Genomic DNA, 24408 nt, shown 5'->3' with positions numbered 1-24408 from the left:
GAATTTATTAAATTTGTTGTGAAACCTGCCTTTCTGATTAACTGCTTATGTTCACTCCGATTAGGATCTCTGAAGAGGCTTAAATGGGAATCCTTATGTGTGATTTTAGGCTGTTACGAGCAGGGAACTAATGTGTGGCTGGTCTTTTACAGTCTCAGTTGCTGACCTATGTGAAATGCTCTGCCATTGTACAATCAATCATTTTACTACAGGGGAGAAAACAGCACACTGTCTTCTCCCTCTGTAAGAGCTTGCCTGGGTTTTAGTGTTCCTCAAAACAACAAAAAGCTGGGGCATAGTTATTCTGTAAGATGTAATACCTCCCCCTACTTTTCTCCTCTTTCCTCAAGGATTGCCTGTTGTCCATACTGAATGTGTGTTTGAAAAACGATTTACACACATCAGCATGTTGACTGTATGGTTGCTGTCACATTATTCTAAATCCACTGTGTATGAGAATATATTTAGGGGAGCAATCACAATTAACTCTGTGTAATCAGATGGATCCTGTCAGAAAGTGGGGAAAACGAGGTATTGTTTTCAGAATAATCTTTCAGAACTGCTGGAAAACCTGCTACATGAGTGGGGAGCAAGGGTAAATGTTTGAAATACAGAAAATTTAAGTAAGTGAGAATCATAGGAATTTACACTCTCATCCACAGCTGCTATCTAAGAGTGGAAGTCGGCATCAGCTTACTGACTTCAGATACTTCCAACATGTGGCTGGATAGTGGCTGCTACGAAAGCATGCTAAAACGTTCTAGGTCCAACACAGAGCAAATGTGAGTCCCATTTCCATTTGTGAATGGAACTGGACAGTACAGATATACTCAAAATTACATGTAAAAAAAAATGCATGTTCAGAGTTCAGAACACATCGAGGGTAAACACTGAGGTTTGTATCTTGCCTGATCCCACAATTGTTTATTGTAACACTACTGTATGCTTTGTCTTTCTGGCTCAGAGCATTTGCATCTTACAGGTGGTATTTCAATACTGCATTCATTGAACTGCTCTTCATTGTAAACTGACTTCCATCCGGAATTTTTCTTGCCTGGGAATCTCTAAGCACAGTGTAGTTAATTAGTTTAAGACTTTAGGACACATTCCTTGGATTCCCTTAAAAATAAATAATACTTTGTCTTTGTATTACATGTGATAACATGAAAAAGAGAACTGGCACTTTCTTCTCTTTCATTATCATGGTGAAGGTCAACTTAAAAAACAACTTTAAAGCAAAATTTATTTCAGAGACACACACCCCCAATCTAAATGTATTTATGATTTATGGCAGGTGTTTCAGCAATTATTACTAATTGGAAAATTAGATGCTGTTGCTATAGCAGCATCTTTATTCACTAATTGGTTTTGGCACACTTTAACTAGCACTAGCTCAGCTACACACAAAGCTATTCAAATGAGACGTGATAGTTTGTATGGAAATGATGAGCTGGTGCTGTGAGTCAGTACATTAACCTTCCACCTTTGTGGCCCTGGACACAGAGTAGGTCCTCTCTGGGAGCACAAGCAAGACCTTGGTGGCCTTGTCTGTGTTAGTAAAGCACAAGGAATCAGGAAATTGGTGTAATTCTGAGCTATAGTCCTTCAATTCTAATTCTTCATTTCTATTTTGACTGTTATCAGTTGCTGCAGTGTCAACACACTCATGTGATTTTTCTGTTTCAGACTCCTTTGCAGCTGGCTCGATCTCTCCAACGGAGAGCACATTGTTGCATATATTTGGGTGGGTGATGTATTTCCTTGCTGATCTCAAAAATCTTTGGCTTGTCTTTCCTTGACATGTCTGGTGCTTTTTCCTTTGGTTCCCACAGCGAATATTTGTTGGGGCTTGGGTCATTGAAGTTACCTCCATGTACAATGTAACATTTATTTTCTGGGCAATTTAGGTTTTCCTTTGAGTGTTTCTTTGCATCTGTTTCATAGTAGGATGGGGTTCCACTGACATGCTGCAAACTGTCTGGAGGATTTTCATACTTTAAGCCTCTTATTCCATTCTTGAGCTTTGAAAGGTAGAGCTTGCTATACAAAATCTTTTTTTTTTTTTTTTTTTTTTTTTTTGGTGTGTGTGTGAAGATTTTGAAGTCTTCCAGGTTAGTAGACTTTGAAAATGAACAGTTTTGAATCTCTTTGTTTCCCCATGCCCCATCCCTACAGTTTAGGTGGCATTCCCATCCTACCCTTCTTCCTGTGACTGCAGGTACCACGTGAAGGGGGCTTAATAGTAACTACAGTTCCTCGACAGGTGTTATCTCTTCACCATCCATTCTCTGCCTTTTCCCTGTTAGAGTCTTCCTGAGTTTCTGAAAAAGAAGTTGAAGAGCTTCTCAAAGCAAGGATAGTGTGAATTGTTTCCCTGCTGTATGTCTGATTGAGGAAGGCATAGTGGCAGTGTGTGTCCACTATATATTCTGTTGGAGAAAAAGAATATTTGTCTTTTGTAGGCTTAGGTACATGAGCCACTTCAAGAAGTTTCACTCCTGTGTGTTCACAAAGATTTTGAGTTACTCAGAGTATAGTTAAAGCCATGCCTCTTTTCACTGCACGGTAATTACGTGATTGTGTGTCAAACAAAATGCTGAAATGCTATGTGCCATAGAATTGCTAATATTTTTTAATTCTCAAGTATGATTCTTAGTGGGTAGTAAGATAAACCATTTTGATCACATGGGTTTCGCTTCAAAACATGCAATTCTATAAAGATGGGACTTCTGTTTTGAAGGTGTTTCATTTGGGCAGTGAGTGATCTGTAAATGAGGATTTAATTTCTAAATTTGACATTAGCTATTATTAGTCATGCCTTGGCAGCTTTTAAAATAACTTTTGCAGTTATAATTTTTTGTTTGTTTGTTTTAATGAGATTTGTACTTGACAAGAAGTACTCGGAGGTCCAGGTTCTTTGATGGGATGACAGGTACCCCATTGATTTCCCTTTATATGTCAATTTAAATGTTTATTAAATTGGGAGACAGAGAAAATGTGCCCTCAACCCCCAGGCAGGCTTCTGCATGTATACTTCATGCTCTTGGTAATATTTCCTTCTTTCTAGTGTAGACATTCTCTAAAAGGAGGGGGAAACATTTTGAAAATCCATGTTTGTCATTAACTCTACCACTGTCACTCTAGGACAGTTTTGTCTGCCATCATTAGTTGTTAATAGCTGGTGTCCTTTCTTGACAGTAACATAGCCTCAAGGCTATGTAAAAAAGAAAAAAAAAACCACCTGAAAATAATAAGGAAAAGTCAAGGTGACTCTCATCAGTGATACAGAAAACAAACAGATGTGTCCTGGTTTCAGCTGGGATAGAGTTAGTTTTCTTCTCAGTAGCTGGTGCAGTGCTGTGTTCTGGCTCTGATGTGAGAACATTGTTGACGTTTTTACTTGTTGCTGGGTGAGGGTCAGAACCAGTCAAGGGCTTTTCAGTTTCTCGGGCCCTGCCAGCGAGAGGGCTGGAGGGGCACGGGTTGCTGGGAGGGGACATGGCCAGGACAGGTGGCCTGAACTAGCCAAAGGGATATTCCATACCGTATGGTGTCATGCTGAGTATGTAAACCTGAGGGGAAGAAGGAATGAAGGGGTGGACATCTGGAATTATGGCATTTGTCTTCCCAAGTAACTGTTATGTGTGATGGAGCCCTGCCTTCGTGGGGATGGCCGAACACCTGCCTGCTGATGGGAAGCAGTGAATGAATTCCTTGTTTTGCTTTGCTTGCATGCACGGCTTTTGTTTTACCTATTAAATTGTTCTAATTTCAACCCCTGAGTTTTACATTTCTTTCTGATTCTCCTCTGCATCCCTCTGGGTGAGGGGGAGTGAGTGAGCAGCTGTGTGATGCTTGGTTGCTGGCCGGGGTTAAACCACAAGATGCTACTGTCATTTTTATGTTACTGCTGAAAACTTTGGTATGGCATCAATTCCCATGTATAAGTATGTGTGTAACACTGCCCTCACTCAGAGACCTCTTTTAATATCTTGCCTTCTCATACAAGTTTCAATTCTACTGTGTTTAATAACCTCCTTTCTGATAATTATGATTTATTCATATCTAATCTTATCTGTTTTGTAGTAGCCTTATATCAGTGATTTGGGTGTTATGAAGTTTCAATTAGAAGACTAGACACAGCTTGAATGTATCTCCAGCTGTACAAAGCTGCATTAGATGTTGCTGTGAATCAGCTCTAATCAAATGCAAATTTCAAAGATGCCCAAACCTAAACCCAAAGCATCTTCAGCAGGTTGGAGTTCAAAATAGAAATGTCACCTGCTTTATTTTTAGTTGTGTATGGAGCTGTGTTTATTAGAAGTAATTTCCACACAGCTACTAGCATCATCCTTATGCTGTAGCTGAGATCTCCTTGACTTTGGCATTGTTATTTATTCTAGTAAGAGAAGTAGACGTTTTAGTCCAGCAACATCTACCCATGTTTCTCCATTTCTTCTGTTTTCTGATTTTCATCCCACCACCCCACCTCTTTTTCTCTTGTTGTATGCCTCAGTGATGAAGCTACTTAGTAAAATAGATACATATTTTTTTCCTCAGAGCCTACTGTCCATTCAGTAAAAATTTGGAAGTTGTTATTATGGCATAGGCAATACCAGTAAATCTAATTATAGTAATGAATTTTAATGCATCAAGTGCTAAAAAGACTTTTCTATATTGGGACTGCATAAAAATATTAGTTCAGTTGTGGAGTGTGGGAAGGAAGAAATGTTTGGAGCCAAATTAAGTTTCGTTATGCCACACACCCCTTTGTGTGAGGCATGCAGCATTGTATTCTTAGGGAAATATGCATTAAGATCATCTCAGGGCATCTGACAAGAAACAAAGGCAAGGGACTGAGCGGCATTCACAATGTTTTAATGTAGTTCTAAGGCATTCATTTGATTTGAAAGCACTTGAGTAGAAGACGTTGGAAAAAATAACATTTGACTGAGTATTTCTAGATTAATTTTGAGGAAAGGACAGGACTGAATGGAATAGAGAGAGTGTTTCTGAAAGGTTTGCCAGCCATCAACACTGAAGAAAGTATAAAATCAAGTAACAGAAACATTCAGGTGGTAATAGCACCACACAGGTTAGTGTCATGATTTAACCCCAGCTGGTAACAAAAGCACCACGCAGCTGCTCTCTCACTCCCCTGCTCCTCCCCAGAGTGATGGGGAAGGGAATTGGGAAGGGATGTAAAAATCAGGGGTTGAGACAAGAACAATTTAATAATTGAAATAAGAACTGTTATTATTATTGTGATAACAACTATAATGAAAAGGATAGAGAAGCAGAGGGGAATGAATCCAAAGGGAAGGGAGAAAAGAAAACAAGCAATCAACAATACAGTTGCTCACCACCCACTGACCGATGCCCATCCAGCCCCCGAGCTGCGATCGGCAGACCCCAGCCAACTCTCCCTGGTTTACATACCAAGCATGACATCCTATGGTATGGAATATCCCTTTGGCCAGTTCGGGCCAGCTGCCCTGGCTGTGTCCCCTCCCAGCTCCCCGTGCCCCCCAGCCCTCTCGCTGGCAGGGCCCGAGAAACTGAAAAACCCTTGACTGGGTCTGACCCTCACCCAGCAGCAACCAAACCCACCCGTGTGCTGTCAGCAGTGTTCTCACACCGAACCCAAACCACAGCACTGCACCAGCTACCGAGGAGAAAATTAACTGTGTCCCAGCCAAAACCAGGACAGACAGTAACAGAGTTATTCCCTGTAGCCATGTTTAATGTTGTGTTGTGGTTTTTTGCAATAAACTCCATAAACAGCTAAAATGCTGTTGAAACACTATGCTAAAAGGCTTTTCTAAAAAGATGACGGGTAGTCCTACATTACATAGAATGATAGAATCACAAAATTATTTGGGTTAGAAGGGACCTTTAAAAGATGATCTAGTTCCAACCCCCTGCAAAGAGCAGGGACATCTTCAACTAGACCGGGTTGTGCAGAGCCCTGTCCAGCCTCACCTTGAATGTTTCCAGGGATGGGGCATCTAGCACCTCTCTGGACAATGTGTCAGTATTTTTCCACCCTCATCATAAACAAGTTCTTTCCATCTGGTCTGAATCTACCCTCTTTTAGTTTAAAACCCTCACACCTTGTCTTACTGCAACAAGCTGTAGTAGAAATGTCTGTCCACATCTTTCTTATTAGCCCCCTTTAATTATTGAATGGCCACAATAAGGTCTCTGTGGAGCCTTCTCTTATCCAGGCTGAATAACTGCGTCATAGGAGAGGTGTTCCATTCCTCTGATCATTTTTGTGGCCCTCTTCTGGACCCGCTCCAACAGGTACACATCTTTCCTGTGCTGAGGACTCTAGAGCTGGACTTCAGGTAGGATCTCACAAGAGCAGAGTAGAGGGACAGATTCATCTTCTTTAATCTGCTGGCCACGCTTCTTTTGCAGCCCAGGATACAACTGGCTTTCTTGACTGTGAGTGCACATTGCCGGCTCATGTCCAGCTTTTCACCCACCACTACCCCCAAGTCCTTCTCCACAGGGCTGCTCTCAAACCCTTCATCCCCCAGCCTGTATTGATACTGGGGTTGCCCTGATTCAGGATGTTGCACTTGGCCTTCTCAAACCCCATGAGGTTCACACAGGCCCACTTCTCAAGCTTTTCCAGGTCCCTCTGGGTGGCATCCCATCCCTCAGGTGTGTTAACCACACCATTCGGATTCGTGTCATCTGCAAACTTGCTGATGGTGCACTGAGTCCCACTGTCTCTGTCACTGATGAAGATACTGAACAGTACTGGTTACATACGGACCCCTGAGGGACCCCACTTGTCACCGATCTCCATCTGGACATGCCGAAAAAGCTGAAACTCTGTATTGCTCAGATAAGCATACGTCAAATTAACTATATATATGTGCATATATGTAAAATTAAATGAAATCAAAGCCAAGAAACAGTTAACAAAGCTAAATATAATAGCAAACTCCCGTGATTGACCATCTGTTCAACAAAGAATCATATTTTATTCTATTAATTCAGAAGCTGAAAAAAACCCACATCAATCAGGCTATGGTTTAGGAACAGGAATAATACATTTTTTTGCTGTTTTAATTTTCCTGCTGTTTGTTTTGGTTGGGTTTTTTCCAATTATTATTTGTAAGGTTCAACGGGAAAGATGCTCTTATCAACCTATTTTGAAAACAAAAAAGAAAGGTTTTCTTTTTAAGGGAAAAGAATACACAGGGAAGAGAATTGTCTTCAGGAGCTTAGAGATTAACACATTTCCTACCAGGCAGTTTGAAGCTTGTCACACTGCCCATAAAATAAAAATCAAAATGAGATGTGTCCAGAATCTTGTCCCTTTTCTTGTATGGTGTGTGGTTTTATTTATAATTTGTTTCTGAAATGAAGCTGAATCAACAGTCTGAAAAAAAATATATTTCTATCTGTTTGAAGGATGTTTTCTCCTTCCCTGCCTACCTCATCTCCATCCCCCTGCAGTAGTCTTTTGTTGTAATGTCAGCATTTATCTGTTCAGTTCAGGAGTAGTAACACTGTTTCATGAAGGCCATCAAGTATTGATCTGATGGCAATTGCTTTCATGCTAATATTTTTTTCATCTCCTAATATCTATTTCTTTTCTTCCTTGCCAGTCTTGCCTTTTGCTTGTGTATAATCATGCGATTTTTTTAGATAATCCTTGTTTTTCCTGATTGAGCCATCAAATTAATTTAACTCATGTTACTTGTGTTATCATGCTATTCATGTTACCTACTTGTTATTTGTGACAGATAAAATTAAAATGAACCCGGTTAAATAAGAGCTTTTTAAAAATTTCTCATACAGCTCGAGTACTGTGAGTGTCTGACTTCATGTGAACAACACATATATGGAAAAAGAGCTCCACACTATATTTGAGCTTGCACAAGACGAAAGTACTCTCAAATGTGAAAGATTTCCAGTGACTTTTGGTCAGACCTCTAATGTAACCACATTGAAACCTGCAGTGGTAATCACTTTCATGGTGATTTGTACAAATTCCATATTCGCCCCTTGAAAATAAGAAAATTAGTTTGTCTTGCTGGGATATTTCAAACATAGACTGTTACAGAAAATAGTATACAGAACTGTGGAAGTATTTATTTAATGTGGCAAAGCAAATGTTGCAGGTCTGCACATTCTAAGTATGTAGATAGGTTTGCAGTTTGTAGTTGGGAGAAAAGTCTAAATTTCACACACTCATTGTTCATTGGCCTGTAATTCTATTTAGCATTAACACGGTTTTGTGTGTTGTTTTTTTTTTTTTTACGAAAGCACAGGAGATTGGGATTTTTTGGTGTTTATTTTTAGAAATAAAGGAGCGCTGTGGAAATATGAGCTGAAAAGGCAGCGGTAAACATGTGCTTCAGCATTAGGTTTTGACTAAATTAAAATGGCAATGTTAATCTCTAGGCATTCCATTAAGCTTTATACAAACATTTACCACAGTGTTATATTCTGATGTAGATATAATCATCCAATGGTCTCTGCCCTTTCTCTAGTGAATTTTTAATTTGGGGGTGGTTAAGTTAGAATTCATTGTTAACACCTGGCTTTGAGCAGGAGGGAGAGCCAGATGACCAGCTGACGCCTCTTCCAAACAGAATGGTGCAGGTTCTGTGATAATCGGTAAATAGGATGTGCATACATCTACACCGTGCACATTTTTTAAGTGTTACTTGTATGTTCTGGATACACTTAGTATACATGTGCATATGTGCATATATGAAGCCAGTTTTGTAAACAAAAGTGCAGCAGCTATGAATGGGAAGTAAAAAAAAAAAATAATTTCACAAACAAAATAATTTGCCTTTTTGCTTCCCTTTGAATCGAGAGTTTTCCTGTGATGAAGCAGGGAGTAATTTATGGTTAAGTAAAATCAGGGTTTTTTTTAAAAAAAGCCCTCTGTATCCATGTCTCGGAGTTACTGTGTATATTCCTGGACAATATCAGATACACCCACCAGGTGTTGCTTCCAGCCAAATGGTTGACATACGAAATGACATCCACCCATTAGAAAGTTAACGCACTCTGGGAGGCAGCGAGGTACCTATTACTCTTTAAGCCACCTACAGTCCTGTAATACCAGCAAAAAATATTTTTCTGACATAAAAAAAAATATTAAACAGTGGGGTTTTTATTTGTCTGTGACACAATCTAATGTATGCGACAATTCATTGCAGAGAAGGCTTCTAATTGTCCTTAAAAGATATGCCAAATTGACTTGCTGTGTAATGTAGTTAATTCCTTTTTTTGTTGTTGATGATAATTTTAATGGGGTCTTTTATGTTTGCCAAACGATGGCTGAACATCATGTTGCAGAACTGGGTATCATAGTTACAAACAAGGTAGAAGCAGACAAAAAGTTCCCAGTTTTACAAAAATGAGTGCAAGAGGATCTAAATACATGCTATCAACCTGGATCACATTGTCAGCAGAAGAGCGACGTTCGGCTGATGAGAACAAGAGAAGGGGTGGAAGCTGACCAAGTACTGAGGATGCCCAGCAGTTTCAGTCTGAATTTACAAAGGACAGCCCTAAAATAGAAACACTTTTACTGAAGTGAGTACAGTTAATAAGCCCTAAATGAAAGATGTCAGTAGCCAATAGCGCCTAGGGGATTTGTAAGACCAAGTTCATGAAAGACTTATATAGGGTATATTTAAAACGACTTGTACAAGCTTGAAGGCAGCAATAGCTAAATTCAAGTTCTTTTAAGTCAAGTCCCCTGAGAGGGTAAAGACAGACAGGTCATAAAGTGATTCAGAAATCAACATCTCTAGCGTGAATGAGATGTCTGCAAATGAGTTAATATTTTCCTATTTCATGGACTTTTTTACTATGTTTACAAATTACAGTGTTATTTTTTTAAATGGAAGAACAGTATTTCAGCAGATGTTGAGGCATACAAATTCACAATTTATAAGAAATTTCCACGTAAGCAATTTGAGCAGATTGTTGTTGCTAGTAAGATAGTGGCAAGGAAGCATTCAATTAACAAATTCAAGCTAGCTAGTTGGATTATCCATTTCAAAAAATTATCCTATTGCTATCATGTAAGGGACTGTAGGTACCCAGAAAAACTATTACTGCCTTGCCTGATTGTATCTAGATGTAATGTAGTATGTATAGTTTGGCCTTATGAGATTGCAATCCAAAATGTGGTGTGAAAGTGTATTTTAGGATCTTTCACTTATATGTGGAAGCAGATTGCTGAAAAGTGCATGTAATTGTTGGTTCAGAGTTGAAAATGTGCCAAGAGACTGCTACTAAAATATTTATTGATAACTTTAAGATGGAAATATGTCTTTCTTATTGAGCTATAACTCCAGTTTGGAAGGTGTTTGGAGGAGGAACATATTTGTATTAATATACCTGTAGACTATGGAGCTGCATTTGCTTTTCAGGCTATTTTCTTTTAGTAATTTTGTTCATACCTGGGCATAACTTTAAAAATATATATATATATATATACGTGGGATTGCTGTGCTATCACCTTGAATTGCACATAGCTTTAAATATTTTGGAGTTGTAAGAAGGCCTTGTGGTATTTCAGGCCACCTTAGGAACAAAATATTTTTTCTTGTTTCTTTATTTAAGGTAAAACACATTGCAATCTGAAATCTAATAAAGGAAAAAGACACAAATGACAAGCAGTTTTTCATCAGAGGGATTGTAAAGACAATGTTGGGTGTTATTGAAGTTGGATAATGCTATAAAAGAGATTAAGTTGTAAACAATTGCTTGTGAAAAGTAGTGGGGCTTTTTTTTGCCTTTTTTTCTTTTTTTTTTTTTTGGTAGTATTTTCTAATCTCCGTCTGAAAGGAAAAAGATTTCCTGTTTTGCGTGAGTTTTGCTGGGTAAAGACTGCATGTTTTAGAATGTGGTGGCACCATAATATCTGGAGACCTGCTAATGTCATTATATTGAATTAAGTATATTTTTTAGAACCCTTTAAGAGTGACATTGCAATGGAAAAGTAGTAGATCCAAGGCAGCCTTTAATGAACTCAGGAGCAGCAGCACACTACTCGGTGCATCATTTCATTGATGTACTCAACCAGTGAAGTGCTGCATGATACAAGTGAAAGCTGTCATATCAGAGCACAGCTTACCATTTTAGTATTTGCTCTTTTTGTGAAAGGAGCATGTTTTGCCCTTATAGGAGAATCTGGTGGTGTTCTAGCAGTTTTTTCTGTCTCTGGGAGATCTTACATATCAATGGTATTATGCCATCATGTATTGACGAGGACTTATCTTTCAGAAATCTTGTGAGATCATTTCAACAATTTATTGTGTGGTAATAACTAAGATTTCAGTACAGCTTGTCATTTAAGACTGTGCTTTTTATTCTTAGCAGTGTTGTGAAATATTCTGAGTTATCGCTCTAATTTCTGTCACGAGAAAAAGGGATACGTTAATTTTCAAAGTTCATGTCAAAGTATTATGTACTTTGCCTGGGGAAAATATTGCCTGCTGTGAGTAGTCTGTTTAAAAATCATAATCTGGAGTTGAGGAGGGGTGGTAGGTTTGGGTTTTGGGTTTTTTTGTTTGGTTTTTTTTTGCTTGTTTGTTGGTTTTTTTAATTAGCACTCTTTTAACCCTGTAAGAGGTGGGTTTGTGCTGTAAGAGAAAAAGGGGCATTTATAGGAAAAGCATTCACTTGATGGGTAGCGAGCTCTCTTCTGGCATTGATTGGTCTGTTGTCAATACACATCTCTGTGGAGATGCCTCATAGAAAGTGACACAAAAAGAACAGCAATATTTGTGTAGTTATGCTACCGGGGGGGGTATTCGGTTCAGCTGAATTGATTTGATCATTTCATATACTGCAGTACTCAGACTTCCAAGTTGCTCAAGGTGAACCCAGAGGACTTTAGTTGCTATATGCAGTTAATAACAGGTGAACTCATAACTTCAAAGTTCAGAGAGATGCAGGAAATGTATGCAATTGCTAAAGTATTTTTATTGAATGGCTTCATTCAAACAGCAAACTAATACATGGATGTTTTGTTCCATTGAATAGGCTGCATTATGAACCCTTTTCATCCGGACTTCCTTGCTGCTGTTGCTCCAGTATAGCTACAGTAACAAATATGTAGGCTGGCTGGCATTTGTGGTCATTACTTTAAAAAACTGCCAGTAACTGGTTTTGTTCAATGTGTGGATGTGAGAAATATAGCTGTGGGAATTAAATGCCAGATTCCCTTGCGGAGTTCATTGGAGCTTCCAGTGAATACTTAACTGTGACTTCTGACAGAAACTGTGTCATACTCTCACCTTGACAAGATTAAAAATTGATAGTGTTTTCAAAAAGAACTGAGTTTTGTAGTGTTCTGATTGCATTTCTGAAAGCGAAGTGAAATGAAATTATAAATGACTGACTGAAGAAATGTAAACAGAATGACAGTCTATCTGTTTGTCTGGTGCATAAAATCCAGATTCACTTTGAGGATGTCTTGGGTAATCAAACATTCCTGCATTAACAATGAGAGGGTGCTGAGGATATATTACACGTAGGCAGGAAAGAAAATAAAAACCTCTCTTATTTTTTGCTCATCAGGAACAGAGACTGTAGCACTGAATTGCATGGCACAGAAGTTAACTAGCTGGTTAGTGCTGAGTTCAGCATCTGATGCTATAGTAAATACTAAGTAAATTGATATGGTTGCACAGATCATTTAAGCCTTTTTTATTATTTTTTTTTCCAAAAGGTATCTGAATGTGCTTTGCATCAACAAATAGAAGGTGCTGACAGGTTTAGCAGTTTAGTCCTAGAGGATGAGCTCTGGCTGCTCCCAGGCCAGCAGGCCAGCAAGCACTTCAGACTGAAATCTCAATGCTTGGGCATTTTTGTGCCACAGAGTGAAAGAAGTAGGCAGGAATCAAGCCCTGGGCAAGTGTATCTTCTCATCGTACTTGTGCAAACTTGTTTACGTGCAAAGCAGTTGTAAAAACTGTTACTTCCCTTATTGGTCCACTGAATAGGCCAGGTGTTATAAATGAGGCAGCCTGGCAACTTCACTTCTAGAGGCTTGATGGATTTTTTTCTTGTCTGCTGAGCTCTGACTTTTCAGGGACTGATGACCATTTTCTCCTTACATGTATATTGAAAGGTGAAATTGAGGGGCTGTCACTTTAAGCTTTCCCTCCAGAAGGTCTCTAATCATAATCAACTTCTCCCCCTGCCCTTAGTTTCCTTTGACACACTAGTTGGCTGCTGAAGAAGTGTAACTTATTGCACTCATTGGACTATTTTGACATTTGTTGGAAGCATAATGTAAGTACTAATATAGAGAATATAATTTTTAAAATTAATTCCATGTTAAATGAATTAGCAGAGAGATATTTATTTATGTATGTTAAATTAATTAGATCTAAAGACCCTTTCAAAGTGGTTAGGAAAGCTGAAAAATACAGTCATCATTAAAACTTTTTTCCTGTTTCTCATCAGTCTTATCATGGACTTGCTGAGATATTTAGCATTCAAAATTTGAGCGACATTGAGCTGATATAGGCAGAGGGATCAATCAAAAAAAAAAAATGTGCACAGTAATCCCAAGATGCTGAATCTGTACCTCTGTTCTGTGCATTTACATAATAAAGGTTTAGAAGGTGCTACTGTTAGCATGTTTTATGTACCCTTTAAAAGAACTTAAAAACATTTTAAGTGAAAATGAGTTACACATAAGTCACAGGTATGTATGTAAGTCATAGGTTTAAGATGCATGGAAATTGTTATACACATCAGCATCCTGTGGTGAACATAATACCTGCAATAGTATTTAAAGATTAATCCAAACTGAGACTTTGCTGTTACTAAGAGCAATATTTTGGGAGATGTAATTCTGTAAGTGAACTCTTAGTTAATATTCTGCAGTAAAAAGTTAGGGAAGGGTTAGCCACTTAGAAGCTTCAGTTGAGAGTGTGCTAACTTCTGTAAATCATTAACTTAGTAACTATGAGTCATCTACAATGCCTGTGCATTATTAATAGCATTATCTTATTCCTGTGTAACGCTCTACATTTCTAGGAATCACAGAGAATTTGGAAAACTTAATATAGTATTTACCACTGAGGCTATCATGGAAACCTAGAAACCTTTAGGATTAAGTGTTATACTACACACAGAGAAGACAGGAAAAAAAAGCTGTACAAGAATAAGCTGTGGAACTACAAAGAGTTCCAGCAGAGCCTGGATTTTCCATGGAGAATGTCTGAAACTTGACTTAGTTTTGAAAAACGCTCCTTATCATTGTGCCAGATGGTACTGAAGGATAACATTTATTTCTGGAGTATGCGGGGAAGAAAGGAAAGGAAGGCTTGGTAAAAGGTAAAGGCATATATCCTTGTCCTCTTGGAAGGCCATTTACTTTGGAAATCAGAAACATGAAGAAGTAATGCAGTCAAATGCATTGGCATCTTGCTTTTCAAAGGAGCATTATGGTCATTAGAAATACAGTACTCAGTGTCAGTAGTGAAAATAGCAACTAACTATGAATAATTAAATTCCCAATTCTTTGGTTGATGGATTTGTGTAAGATAAGGGTGTCTGAATGTTTACTTTTTGATGCATGGCAGGGGAAAATGTAGATGGTACACATTGAAAGCATAGGAAAAAAATAAATACTTTCGGCTAAATACGGAAGCAGTCAGGTAACCACTGTCAGATGAATTTACTTTGTGCTTTTTGGTTTTATATATGGTTTCACAAATCATTTCAATGTCTTTAAATGATGAACTGAAAACTGACTTTTAGGAGGCACCATAATATCAGGTACCACTGTGTACCTGTCGCAAGTGAGTAGTTAGGTCACTTAAAGAATCACCAACAAAGGTATTAGCGAAATAGTTTTAATATGAATTTGTGGGAGTGTGACTTCATGACATTTGATGGCAAGGTTTCCGCTATTACTTATTGCTTAGATATATCACACAAAGAAGAATCAAATTAAAATTAAGCTGGAATGATTTACACAGAGACTGGAGATATAAAAGGGAAAGGCACACCCTTCTATTTAGTCATGAGATTCAGATTGGACTTCTTTGCTTTCTAAACTCTTGATAGAGCTTAGGTGCAGCTACATCCAATCTCAGTCTCACACTTGGACAACAGTTTATATCAAAAGATTGTCTAAGGTTTATCCACAGTTTAAGGTTGATCACAAGAGTTTAGCAGCACTTAATCATTGACTAATTTATCATTTACAAAGTAGACCAATATGATTTACTATAATCACAACAGTAAATTAATCATGGATCCAAGATGGTAACATTCATTCTGTACTTGTTATGAGGTACCAAAATCAATTCACACGCACGTGCACTCAGACACAAATGAATGTGTGCATGTGTACATATATATATATATGAATGTACAATGATGTACCTGCTAAAAGTTCCCCTCGAGTTCAGTGAAATATTCACGTCAAATACCTTTGTATTTCTCAGTGGGTGAAGGGTTGAGACTCAAGGAGTAGGCGTGTCAGCCCAGGCTCCATCATCAGCTTTTGGCAACAGTCCTCCTAACTTCACAAACCTTGGAGTTTGCAAGCTCTGAGAGGCATCTCATTCAGAGGCAGATGCTGGATGCAGCCCCCTGTGGTCCAGGAGTGCTCAAAAGTGCCTCGCTTTAGGACTGCCATGTATAGGATCAGAGATGATTGGCTTTAGCCAACAACAAATTTCCGTTCTGGCCACAACCGGAGTTGGTAATTACTTGAATTTTCAAATTCTGGTGATGGTGGTACCATACCTTTCCGATTCAGATAAAGAATGTAACAAGGCCATAAGGGGATGTTACAATTCAGATAGGTAACGTTGCTGGTACAGTCAGTTCCCCACCTCAGCCATGCAAGAGTGCTGGCTGATATGGTCAAGGGATGCTTATCCACCCAACTCTACACAGGGACTCCTGAGATTGTAGAGTGGCCCAGGGGAGGAGGCAAGATACACGACAACAGGATCTCAGCTTTTTTAGAAAGCTGCCTTTAAGCAAAGCAGAATAGCATATAGTTGGCAGAATGGGGACGCTGTGGCTACTGTCCTTCCGCAATGTGTGTTCTTCAATACTTCTAGCTTTGCTTTAGATGAATAGGTGTATTCTTAGTATTGCAAATAACTGTATTTTGTTTCCAAAAGATTTAAGAGAGCACTGGAAATAATTGGTAAAGCCTTAGCAGACACTGAAGAACTGGTTTAAGTGCCAATGTACAATTTGGTTTGGTACCCAAACCAGGCTGTCCTTTGGCTACATTGATAAGTTTGCTGGAGGTGAAAGGTGAACTTTGGGAGTGCTGAAATAACTTCACAGATAACTGTGGGATTTGGCGATAGTGCACTGGCAGGGCACTGCTTGCCCTGGAGAAAAGGGCTTTGAGCACATTGCCTGCTTGCACTGGTAAACAAGAGAGCTTACTGCTTTTTCCTGGCACCCATGCAACCTTGGAAACAAGGGAGGCAGCTGGTGGGTTTTTTGCTGCTCCAACACAAGTTAACCCCAGCTTGCTCCCTTGGCTACTTCTTGTGGTGACTGTGACCTCAAGGAGTTGGCCTCAGAGTGATAAGCTTGTGGCATAGTGAGACAAATGGCTTCTGCAGAGCTACCCAGCACTGCACGTGGCCACAGCATAGCAAGCTGTGGTCTCAGCAGCACAGCCATGGCTTCTGAAGTGACGAATAATCCTAATTATTCTGGCTTTCCTTAAATGAAGTAATGTGGGAGCAGTGGTGTAAAGATGGTTTCTCTATGGGGCTTTCTAGATACGCATATATTTGCTTCACTCTTACTAGGTAAAGGAAAATGGAATCTTAGAAAACCTGGGGGAAAAAAAAAAATGATCCCAAAGAAGAAATGCCTAGCACTGTCTAAATGCTTGGTAAATAGGTTCATAGCCTTGAATTCAAAAAGATGATAGAAGTCAAAATTACTTCAAAGGAAGCCAAGCTCCACTCAAGTCTCATAAGTTTCAGGTGTTTTATTATATTTTTGTGGTTTGTTATTTCTTTTTAAGGCAATAAATGCAGTCTAAATATTACTGTAATTAGTCATTCGACTACTCAGTCCAAATGATCAGTGTACCCTTTTACATTGGGAAGGAGGAAGCAGTCTTGGACACAAAGCCAAAGCAAATTTCTGATTAGTGATCTGAATTAAAGATCAGACAATATAGTTTGTTTTAACCCTGCTCTTCAAATTTTATACACTAGGGTTTCTCTTTATGTAGTCATTCTTTTAATCTCTTTCTGTGATGAGTTTGTTTTTCTGGCCTTGGCGGGGGGTGGGGGTGGGCAGGGAGTGGGGATAGAGGATTGCATTGAGAAGAGGCTTCCTTACATATCCCAACTGGTATGACTTGCTTGGCATTTGTTTCATATGTTCTTTCCATGCACGGTTGGTATTTCAGAGATTTGTGGTAATTGCTGCCACAGACTGCTTCATCTTTTGTGTATTATCTACGGGAAAAGCATACTGCGTATATTGATCGGGGTTTTAATAAAGGTGCTTCCTATCACTTGTCATCAAACTGACCCAGTGAGGACTTGTTAAAGGATTTTGGAGAAGAGATGAGGACGAAGTGGCAGGAACCAAACTGTACTGCACTCGCTCTCCTTCCTACCTGTTTGAAATGTACTTTACCTTCAAACAGTGATGGTATCAGCTAAGACGTTGGTGTAATTAAACCTTCTTATTTTTGTAAAGGAATTAGTTTTATATATATTCTATCCATTGTTCTTTCCATCAAATTTAATTTCTGGCAAGTGTGAGCATGCCTGTCTTATGCTGATACTTTTTTCTGCCTGCTTTCTCTCTCTTTTTCTCTCTTTCTGGTTCATTGTGTCCACTGATGTGTGGATTACTCTTAGAACGTTCTCAACTAATAATTTATGTTTATCTGAAAGTAGGAACTGCAGGTTTTTTAGTAATAACAAGCTCCTCTATCTAAACAGCCTCTTTTGTTTCACTGCCTTCATTTTCTTCATGTCTTGTCATTTTTTTTTCATTTGCTGCTGCTGTTAATCTGACATCCTTTGCTCCAAAAAAAAAAAAAATGTGTTTTATTTACAGGGCACAGCATTTGGAAGTGCTCCTGTACCTTCTCGCAGGCAATTATGTGAGTCTCTTAAATTCCGCTCTGTGTTGTAAAGATGACTATGTGTTCATGTGCTGTAGCATGGCATGCTAATATAGAGTTAATGCCCTGAGGTCAATATCCAACCACTGGTGTTGTATATTGCCTGTAATGTGTTTGTAGCTAACAGCTTCTATTGACCCCTTCTTTATTTCTTTGTTGCGTTTTGTCCAACACATCATGAATTGGGGCTGTGCTGTGCACTAGAGTTGCAATAAGGGAAGAAAATACCATAATGACTCAAAGTCTGGAGGGGAATAATATCCTCAGATCATGTGTTCAACATATTGATGAGTAGCATTGTTAAAACTGAAGAATCTCTTTCTTATTCTTCAAATTATTCTTTCCATTGTGCAAACAAAAAAGAATCTGGATCTCAAAAAACTAAGATATAGAAAATCAAACAATATGGTGCAAGGCAGACATTACTGAGACCAGCTGTATTTTTTATAAGACTTTCTTTCTAATTAATTTGTGGAACAAGTCCATCCCCTGAGCTGGGGAGGAAAGTGAACCTTTGTAGAGGAATCTTATTCATTGTTTTCCTTAAATCCATTGGAAATATTGACAATAGATAATATTTCTTTTAAATTAAAATAATTTCCCCTGTTGTCCACCCAAAAACCTGAGAAATTGCAAAAATAATGTGTTAATTTTTTTAAAATAAGAGAAAGGCTTACATTCTAATTCCAAATGATCTCTCTGCTGCTTTAACAGTGTGCGTGTGTGAGTGTGTATATTGAATACATAGATTCTCAGAATACCATCAGACTTTGAGATGAGGACTTTCTTACATTCCTTGAGTCTATTTCTGTCTCTCTCCTCCTACCTTGAGTTAAATGTCCATCCTAAAGACATTGGTGTCTTCCATATGCATATAATAAGCTACAGCCATGCACTGCATTATTAAAATTACTTTGCACTGCATCACACCACTGAATGTCAAATAGATTCATTAGAATATAACATTACAGGCTTATTCATAAAATACAGTGCAGTTTGAACGATGCTTCATTGTTGGCAGTCTTGAAACATGTTGCTTGCATAAATTCACTGACGCTGCTCTTGTGTATTCATAAGAAAATGTAAAATATTTGTCTATGAGTGTGGGTCTTACCAAAGTAACAAAAAGTATGATCTGTATATGACTGTCCTTTTCTTTTGTGCAATTATTTAAGATGTTCCTATTCTATTGGGTATATCTAAGGGGAGAAAAATTGTCAAGAGGAAACACTTCATGAAATACAATTATGCTCCTGTTAGAGTTATTTTAAGGTATGGTCAAAAGAATTAATATTCTCATTGAATCCTTCAGAAAAACAATGCTGAAGTTATTTTTATCAATATATATATATGTATGACACTTAGAAGTCTACTAAATTGAAAATTCAAATTGCTGCCTGCCTTACTTCCATTTAAATTAATCCTGTGACTGGTCTACGTGATTAACAACATCAGTGAAGACTTCAGAAGCTCAGTGACATAATAACATGCCTTTAACATGCTTAGTTTTAAATAATCGGAAGTGTGCACAGTACCACTGTTGACAGCTTCCTTGTGCAGAGCCCCTGTTTGAGATGAACGACCGAGTGTCATGTAATGATGTGTCTGGGATTTGAACATAAGGGAAGGTGTGGGAAGGGCGGAAAATGTTTTATCTGGCAAAGACAGGATAAGATTTTTGTACCTAAATAAAGATGCAGAGCTGTGAAGTAAACAGAGGAATGGATAATGGTTGGGTTAAATATATGCATGAATAGTTTGGAAGAAGTGGTCAGAATCTCCAAGATTAGCTGATGATTTAACAGTAAAACTAAATCACTGAAATGGTGGGATGGGAGAAGTGGGTTTAAAACTGCATATGTTGAGTGTAGCAGTGGCTTAACTGTGAAGCAAATAAAAGCAAAATAAAGACATATATATGAAAATCTGTGACATTAGGAGGGAAAACAAGGTGGTGCTGGATTATTTCAGCCAGCTGTTTTCTGCTTTTATGTATACTGGGAGGCAAAGATTATATGGAGCTATGAATATGTTATGGTAAAGTTCTTCTAATGGCAAGCTAAAATAGAGCTTGAACATCCTAAACTTGTCTTCCAGAAATTAGTGGTAACTTTTCTGGTCCTTGCAAAGTGTTGAAGATTATTATTGTTCACGTACAAAAGTGGGAAATGGGAATGCCTGGGAATCCAGAGCAGGAATGCTACTGTGTCCTGTCACATAGATACTGAAAGTTAGGCTGTGTTTTCTTCCAATTGGTGTTACCAGGGATCCTACAGTAAATCTACTGCAATACAAGAGGCAAAATTAATTTGATCTGAGTTGTCACAAGATGTTTTAGACTACTGGGGACTTGTGGCTGCTTCGCCTCCAGAGTGAGCAGGGTAGGCTTGATGGTGGTGTTGCGGGTCACCGGGAAGTCATGCACCTCTGGGCATTCGAAGATGTCATAGACATTGAGTGGCATCTGGGCCAGTGCTGTGTTATGACATTTCCTCTTGTAGCCCAGGGTCCAAAGAAGCTGCTGGGGAACTGTGGCAAGGTAATGAATAGTTGAGACTAAGATGCTGTCTATATAACATTTCAAAATAACAAGCTTCTACTGATGGGGCATTTTAACAGTCTGAATACAAACTATGAGACACTTAGTACAAGGATAATTAATAGATTCCAATATAGGAGTTAAGACTGCTTTACACAAGACACGAACATGCCTTTTGAAATGGAGTAAGTTGCATCTTCATTTCTGTTTTACGATGAAGACACCAGCAGAAGCAGAAATAAAGGAACATATAATCCAAACTCACCGCAAATGTGAGATCATTTGTGATTATCAACAAAATAAGATGTAAAGACAGAGGACAAAATGAATGGAGAGTCTAGAGTGAATACAGATGTCATCAGAAGTCCAGTGATAGCTATATGACCCCGCTTTAGCCATTGTAGTACTGTTGACGTAAAAGAAAAATACAGATTAACAAAATACAATTAAGACTAAATAAAATGTTGTGTCAAAAAAAAAAAAGTGTCTCCTGTTTTTTTGGGCAGATCTGCAGTATAATTGCTCTAGGGACAGACAAGCTATTGTATTTTTTTCCTGTCACTTGTTCATTACACAGAAAAGAAGCACAAATGCACCAGTGAAACTGGTATACTGTGCAGTGTAAACTGCTGGAACATTTTATTTGCATATTATGTGAAGATGAGCAAACCCCATAATTCTGAAAATACACTTTTTCATTGCAGTTTCCTTTAAACTCCACTTTTGTCCTGCAAAAATACATAATGGTTTAAAGTAAAGGTTTTAAGTTTATATCCGTTGTTAAACCATTGGACCATTGGATTAAACTAGTGGGCTGTGTACCAGATGACAAAGCTTTAACTTTTTTTTTTTATATCTACGGTACTTTTTATCAAGACTTTTTATTCTGAACAGTTTCCTTGTTTAACGTGTAATGTCCTCAAACTTTAAGTAGCTGCCAACTGAAGGTGACAGTGGGCAGTACCTTTTCAGAAAACGTATTATCATTTACATGTAATTCAGGGAATGAAAAATGCTTACCACTTTTGATTACCACTACTTTAGAAGAAGAAATCAGTGAGAAGAAATATCAAAGAAAAACCCTTGATAAAATAGATATTCCTGAAAGACAGTAGAATCTCAACAAAAATCAATACAGTTACATGGTACCTGACAATCAACTTTGCAAACAGAACAAATTGGTTCAGACACTTGAAATAGTCATATTGTATCCAAATAATTTCATACCATCTAAGGAGAAGCCAAGTGCCAAAATCTACCGGAGTTAAACCAACCTTTAGGCTGGGTATTTCATGTAACGGTGAATTCACTGTTAAAAATAAATGAACCTAACATCAAAATTAAAGGAAGTGAAATCCTTAGTTTTTTGTTAAATGACACTTTAATGTTATCAGCTCACAAAAAAAAAGCTTAATTACTTGGTGCAAGCATAAATACTTCAAAGTTTTAAATTCAGCCATGGTGGGTTTTTTAAAGGCATAAATTATAGCAGAAAATAGGAATTTAACTCTTGTAACTTCCATTCTACATACTATAGATAGTTCAAGTAATAAAATAATCTTAAAGAAGTACTTCCCCACTGTCAGTATATTTCAAAGGAGTGGATAGCTTCTTTGGTCAGCCAGAAGGAGAAAACAAGGAAAGTAGATGCAATACTGACAAGTTAAATGTTTTCTTGAGTCATGGTGCATTGTGGAGGAAGAAACCTTTTTCATGGGAGTGGTTTTCTAATACAGAGCTAAAAAAAACCCTGAGGTGGTGATGGTAAATGTGTAAGTTGCAAATTAAAAGTTTTAAAATGTCTTTCAGAATTTTAAAGAAATTTAGAAATGAGTCGGCTAGCCTGCTAGTAAAAAATAGATTTTTAGGAAGAAAGTACTGGCAGTCATTTTCTTGTAGAGTTGATCAAAATATATGGAGTCAAGAGATGTGAGTAGTAGTTCAGTTAAAGTAATGGCTAAAAAAACTTATTAAAAATACATGCACGTTTGTAAAGTCCAACCATGGTATTTTCTGCAAAGGTTTGTCTGTCAGAATTCTATTCTATGTATGATAAAACCTGTGAGCATAGGAAAATAAATTGGTGGGCTTTGAGCTTTGTAAGGAAATTTCACCCTCACAGAAGGGTGTGAAACTCACCCCAACTGTAAGACAGATACAAGTTCTCTAGACTGAACATCTGACTAAGAAAATGCTAAATGTCTTAATTTTACACAGGGTCACCAGTTTCAGTGATGGGTCTCAAAGTCTGTAGTAAGACTGGTATCACTTGTTTGACAGGTTTCATCTTGAAATTATTCAAATACCTATTTCATCTTTCAGAATAATAACGAAGGTATTTACATAGTAAAATTTACGATGACAATGTTATTCAAGCTAGTCAGCCTAGCTAGGTTGGTGACTTCAGGATAACTTGAAGGGTTTGACCAGGTATGTGCAGCAGAATGGCAGATTGAGAACAGCAGTATAAGTAATTAACTGTTGAAAAGGTAAAGAATTAACCTTTGAAGATGAAAATATTTTGTATGTGTCACAGAATGTGCAATTTTAGTCAGCTCTAGGAAAAGTTATGTACACACCTTGTGTAGGAGAATTGCAGCAGCTTTACTTGATTCCTCAGTAGTAGAAAACCTGGAAGAATGCTTGAAGTCTGAAGCTGTTCAGATTTTCTTTTTGCCATGCTTCCTTCCAAACTTGATGGTAATTACCCTGCCAAACCCTGGGTGCTGCTGTCGCTGTGACCAATACTGATTTCTTGGGCCTCTTTGAGCTGTGGAGACTGTAAATCCCCAAGCCTTACTCAAACCTGAGCTATCAAAGGCTGTGTCTGCCTTAATCGTAGAATCATTTAGGTTGGAAAAGACCCTTAAGGCTCAGTCCAACAATTAGCCTGTCACTACAAAGTCCACCACTAAACCATGTCCCTAAGCACCACATCTACACATCTTATAAATACCTCCAGGGTTGGTGACTCAACCACCTCCCTAGGAAGCCTCTTCCAGTGCTTGCCAGTGAAGAAATGGTTCCTCAGATCCAATCTAAACCTCCCCTGGTGCAATTTGAGGCAGTTTCCTCTTGTCCTATTGTTTACTACTTGGGAGAAGAGACCAACGCCCACCTCCCTACAGCCTCCTTTCAGGTAGTTGTAGAACAATAAGGTCTCCCCTGAACCTCCTTTTCTCCAAGCTAAACAACTCCAGTTCTCTCAGCTGCTTCTCGTAGGACTTGCTCTCTAGACCCTTCACCAGCTTTGTTGCTCTTCTAGTACTATATATGTGTAGTATAACAGAAGCTGATCCAGAGAGTGAAGTGGTTGGAGTGGATGCAAAGGAGAAAAAAGTTGTCCTTGTCTATCATTTCAGACTTAAAAATTATAGTTGTGCATCAGTGAACCCGAGTAACTCTTTAACTCAGCAGAACTCTGCAGAGGTGAGATTTGCATGCGTTCAGGAACCTTAGTAACTGCAAGCCCATCCTGGATACATTCTTTCTTCAAGATTCTGTTTGGAGTTATGAGTTTGGGGGAGGTAAATTATTATTTCTTAAGTTACTAATTTTCTTACAGGAGATGCTTGAATGTTTACAAGGTACGCAGACAAGTGCACTTAGACTTCTGTGAGGAAAAAAGCAAAACTAATTACTATAAAATATATATGTTCTTAATCCTATAGAAGTTTAGGTTTATGCCAGCGTGATGTCCATATGTTCCTTTACTGTGTGG

The 24408-nt window shown here is 38.3% G+C and overlaps 1 protein-coding gene across 4 annotated transcripts in view; it reads left to right on the top strand.

Annotated features, from left to right (window-relative positions):
* Positions 1 to 24408, top strand: part of CCSER1 (coiled-coil serine rich protein 1) — a 712966-nt gene that overhangs the window by 549445 nt on the left and 139113 nt on the right. For 2 of the 4 annotated variants that reach the window (XM_055795210.1, XM_055795212.1), the window contains exon 10: positions 18082 to 18127. The exons of the other annotated variants lie outside the window; for them this stretch is intronic. In XM_055795210.1, coding sequence (XP_055651185.1) covers positions 18082 to 18127 — 46 coding nt within the window. The remainder of the gene's footprint in view (positions 1 to 18081; positions 18128 to 24408) is intronic. 4 annotated transcript variants of the gene reach the window in all.

The sequence above is a fragment of the Falco peregrinus genome, chromosome 2 (genome assembly GCF_023634155.1).
Source record: "Falco peregrinus isolate bFalPer1 chromosome 2, bFalPer1.pri, whole genome shotgun sequence".
NCBI lineage: Eukaryota > Metazoa > Chordata > Aves > Falconiformes > Falconidae > Falco > Falco peregrinus.
The sequence above is the reverse complement of the archived record's forward strand: the minus strand, read 5'-3'. Positions and strand labels throughout refer to the sequence as shown.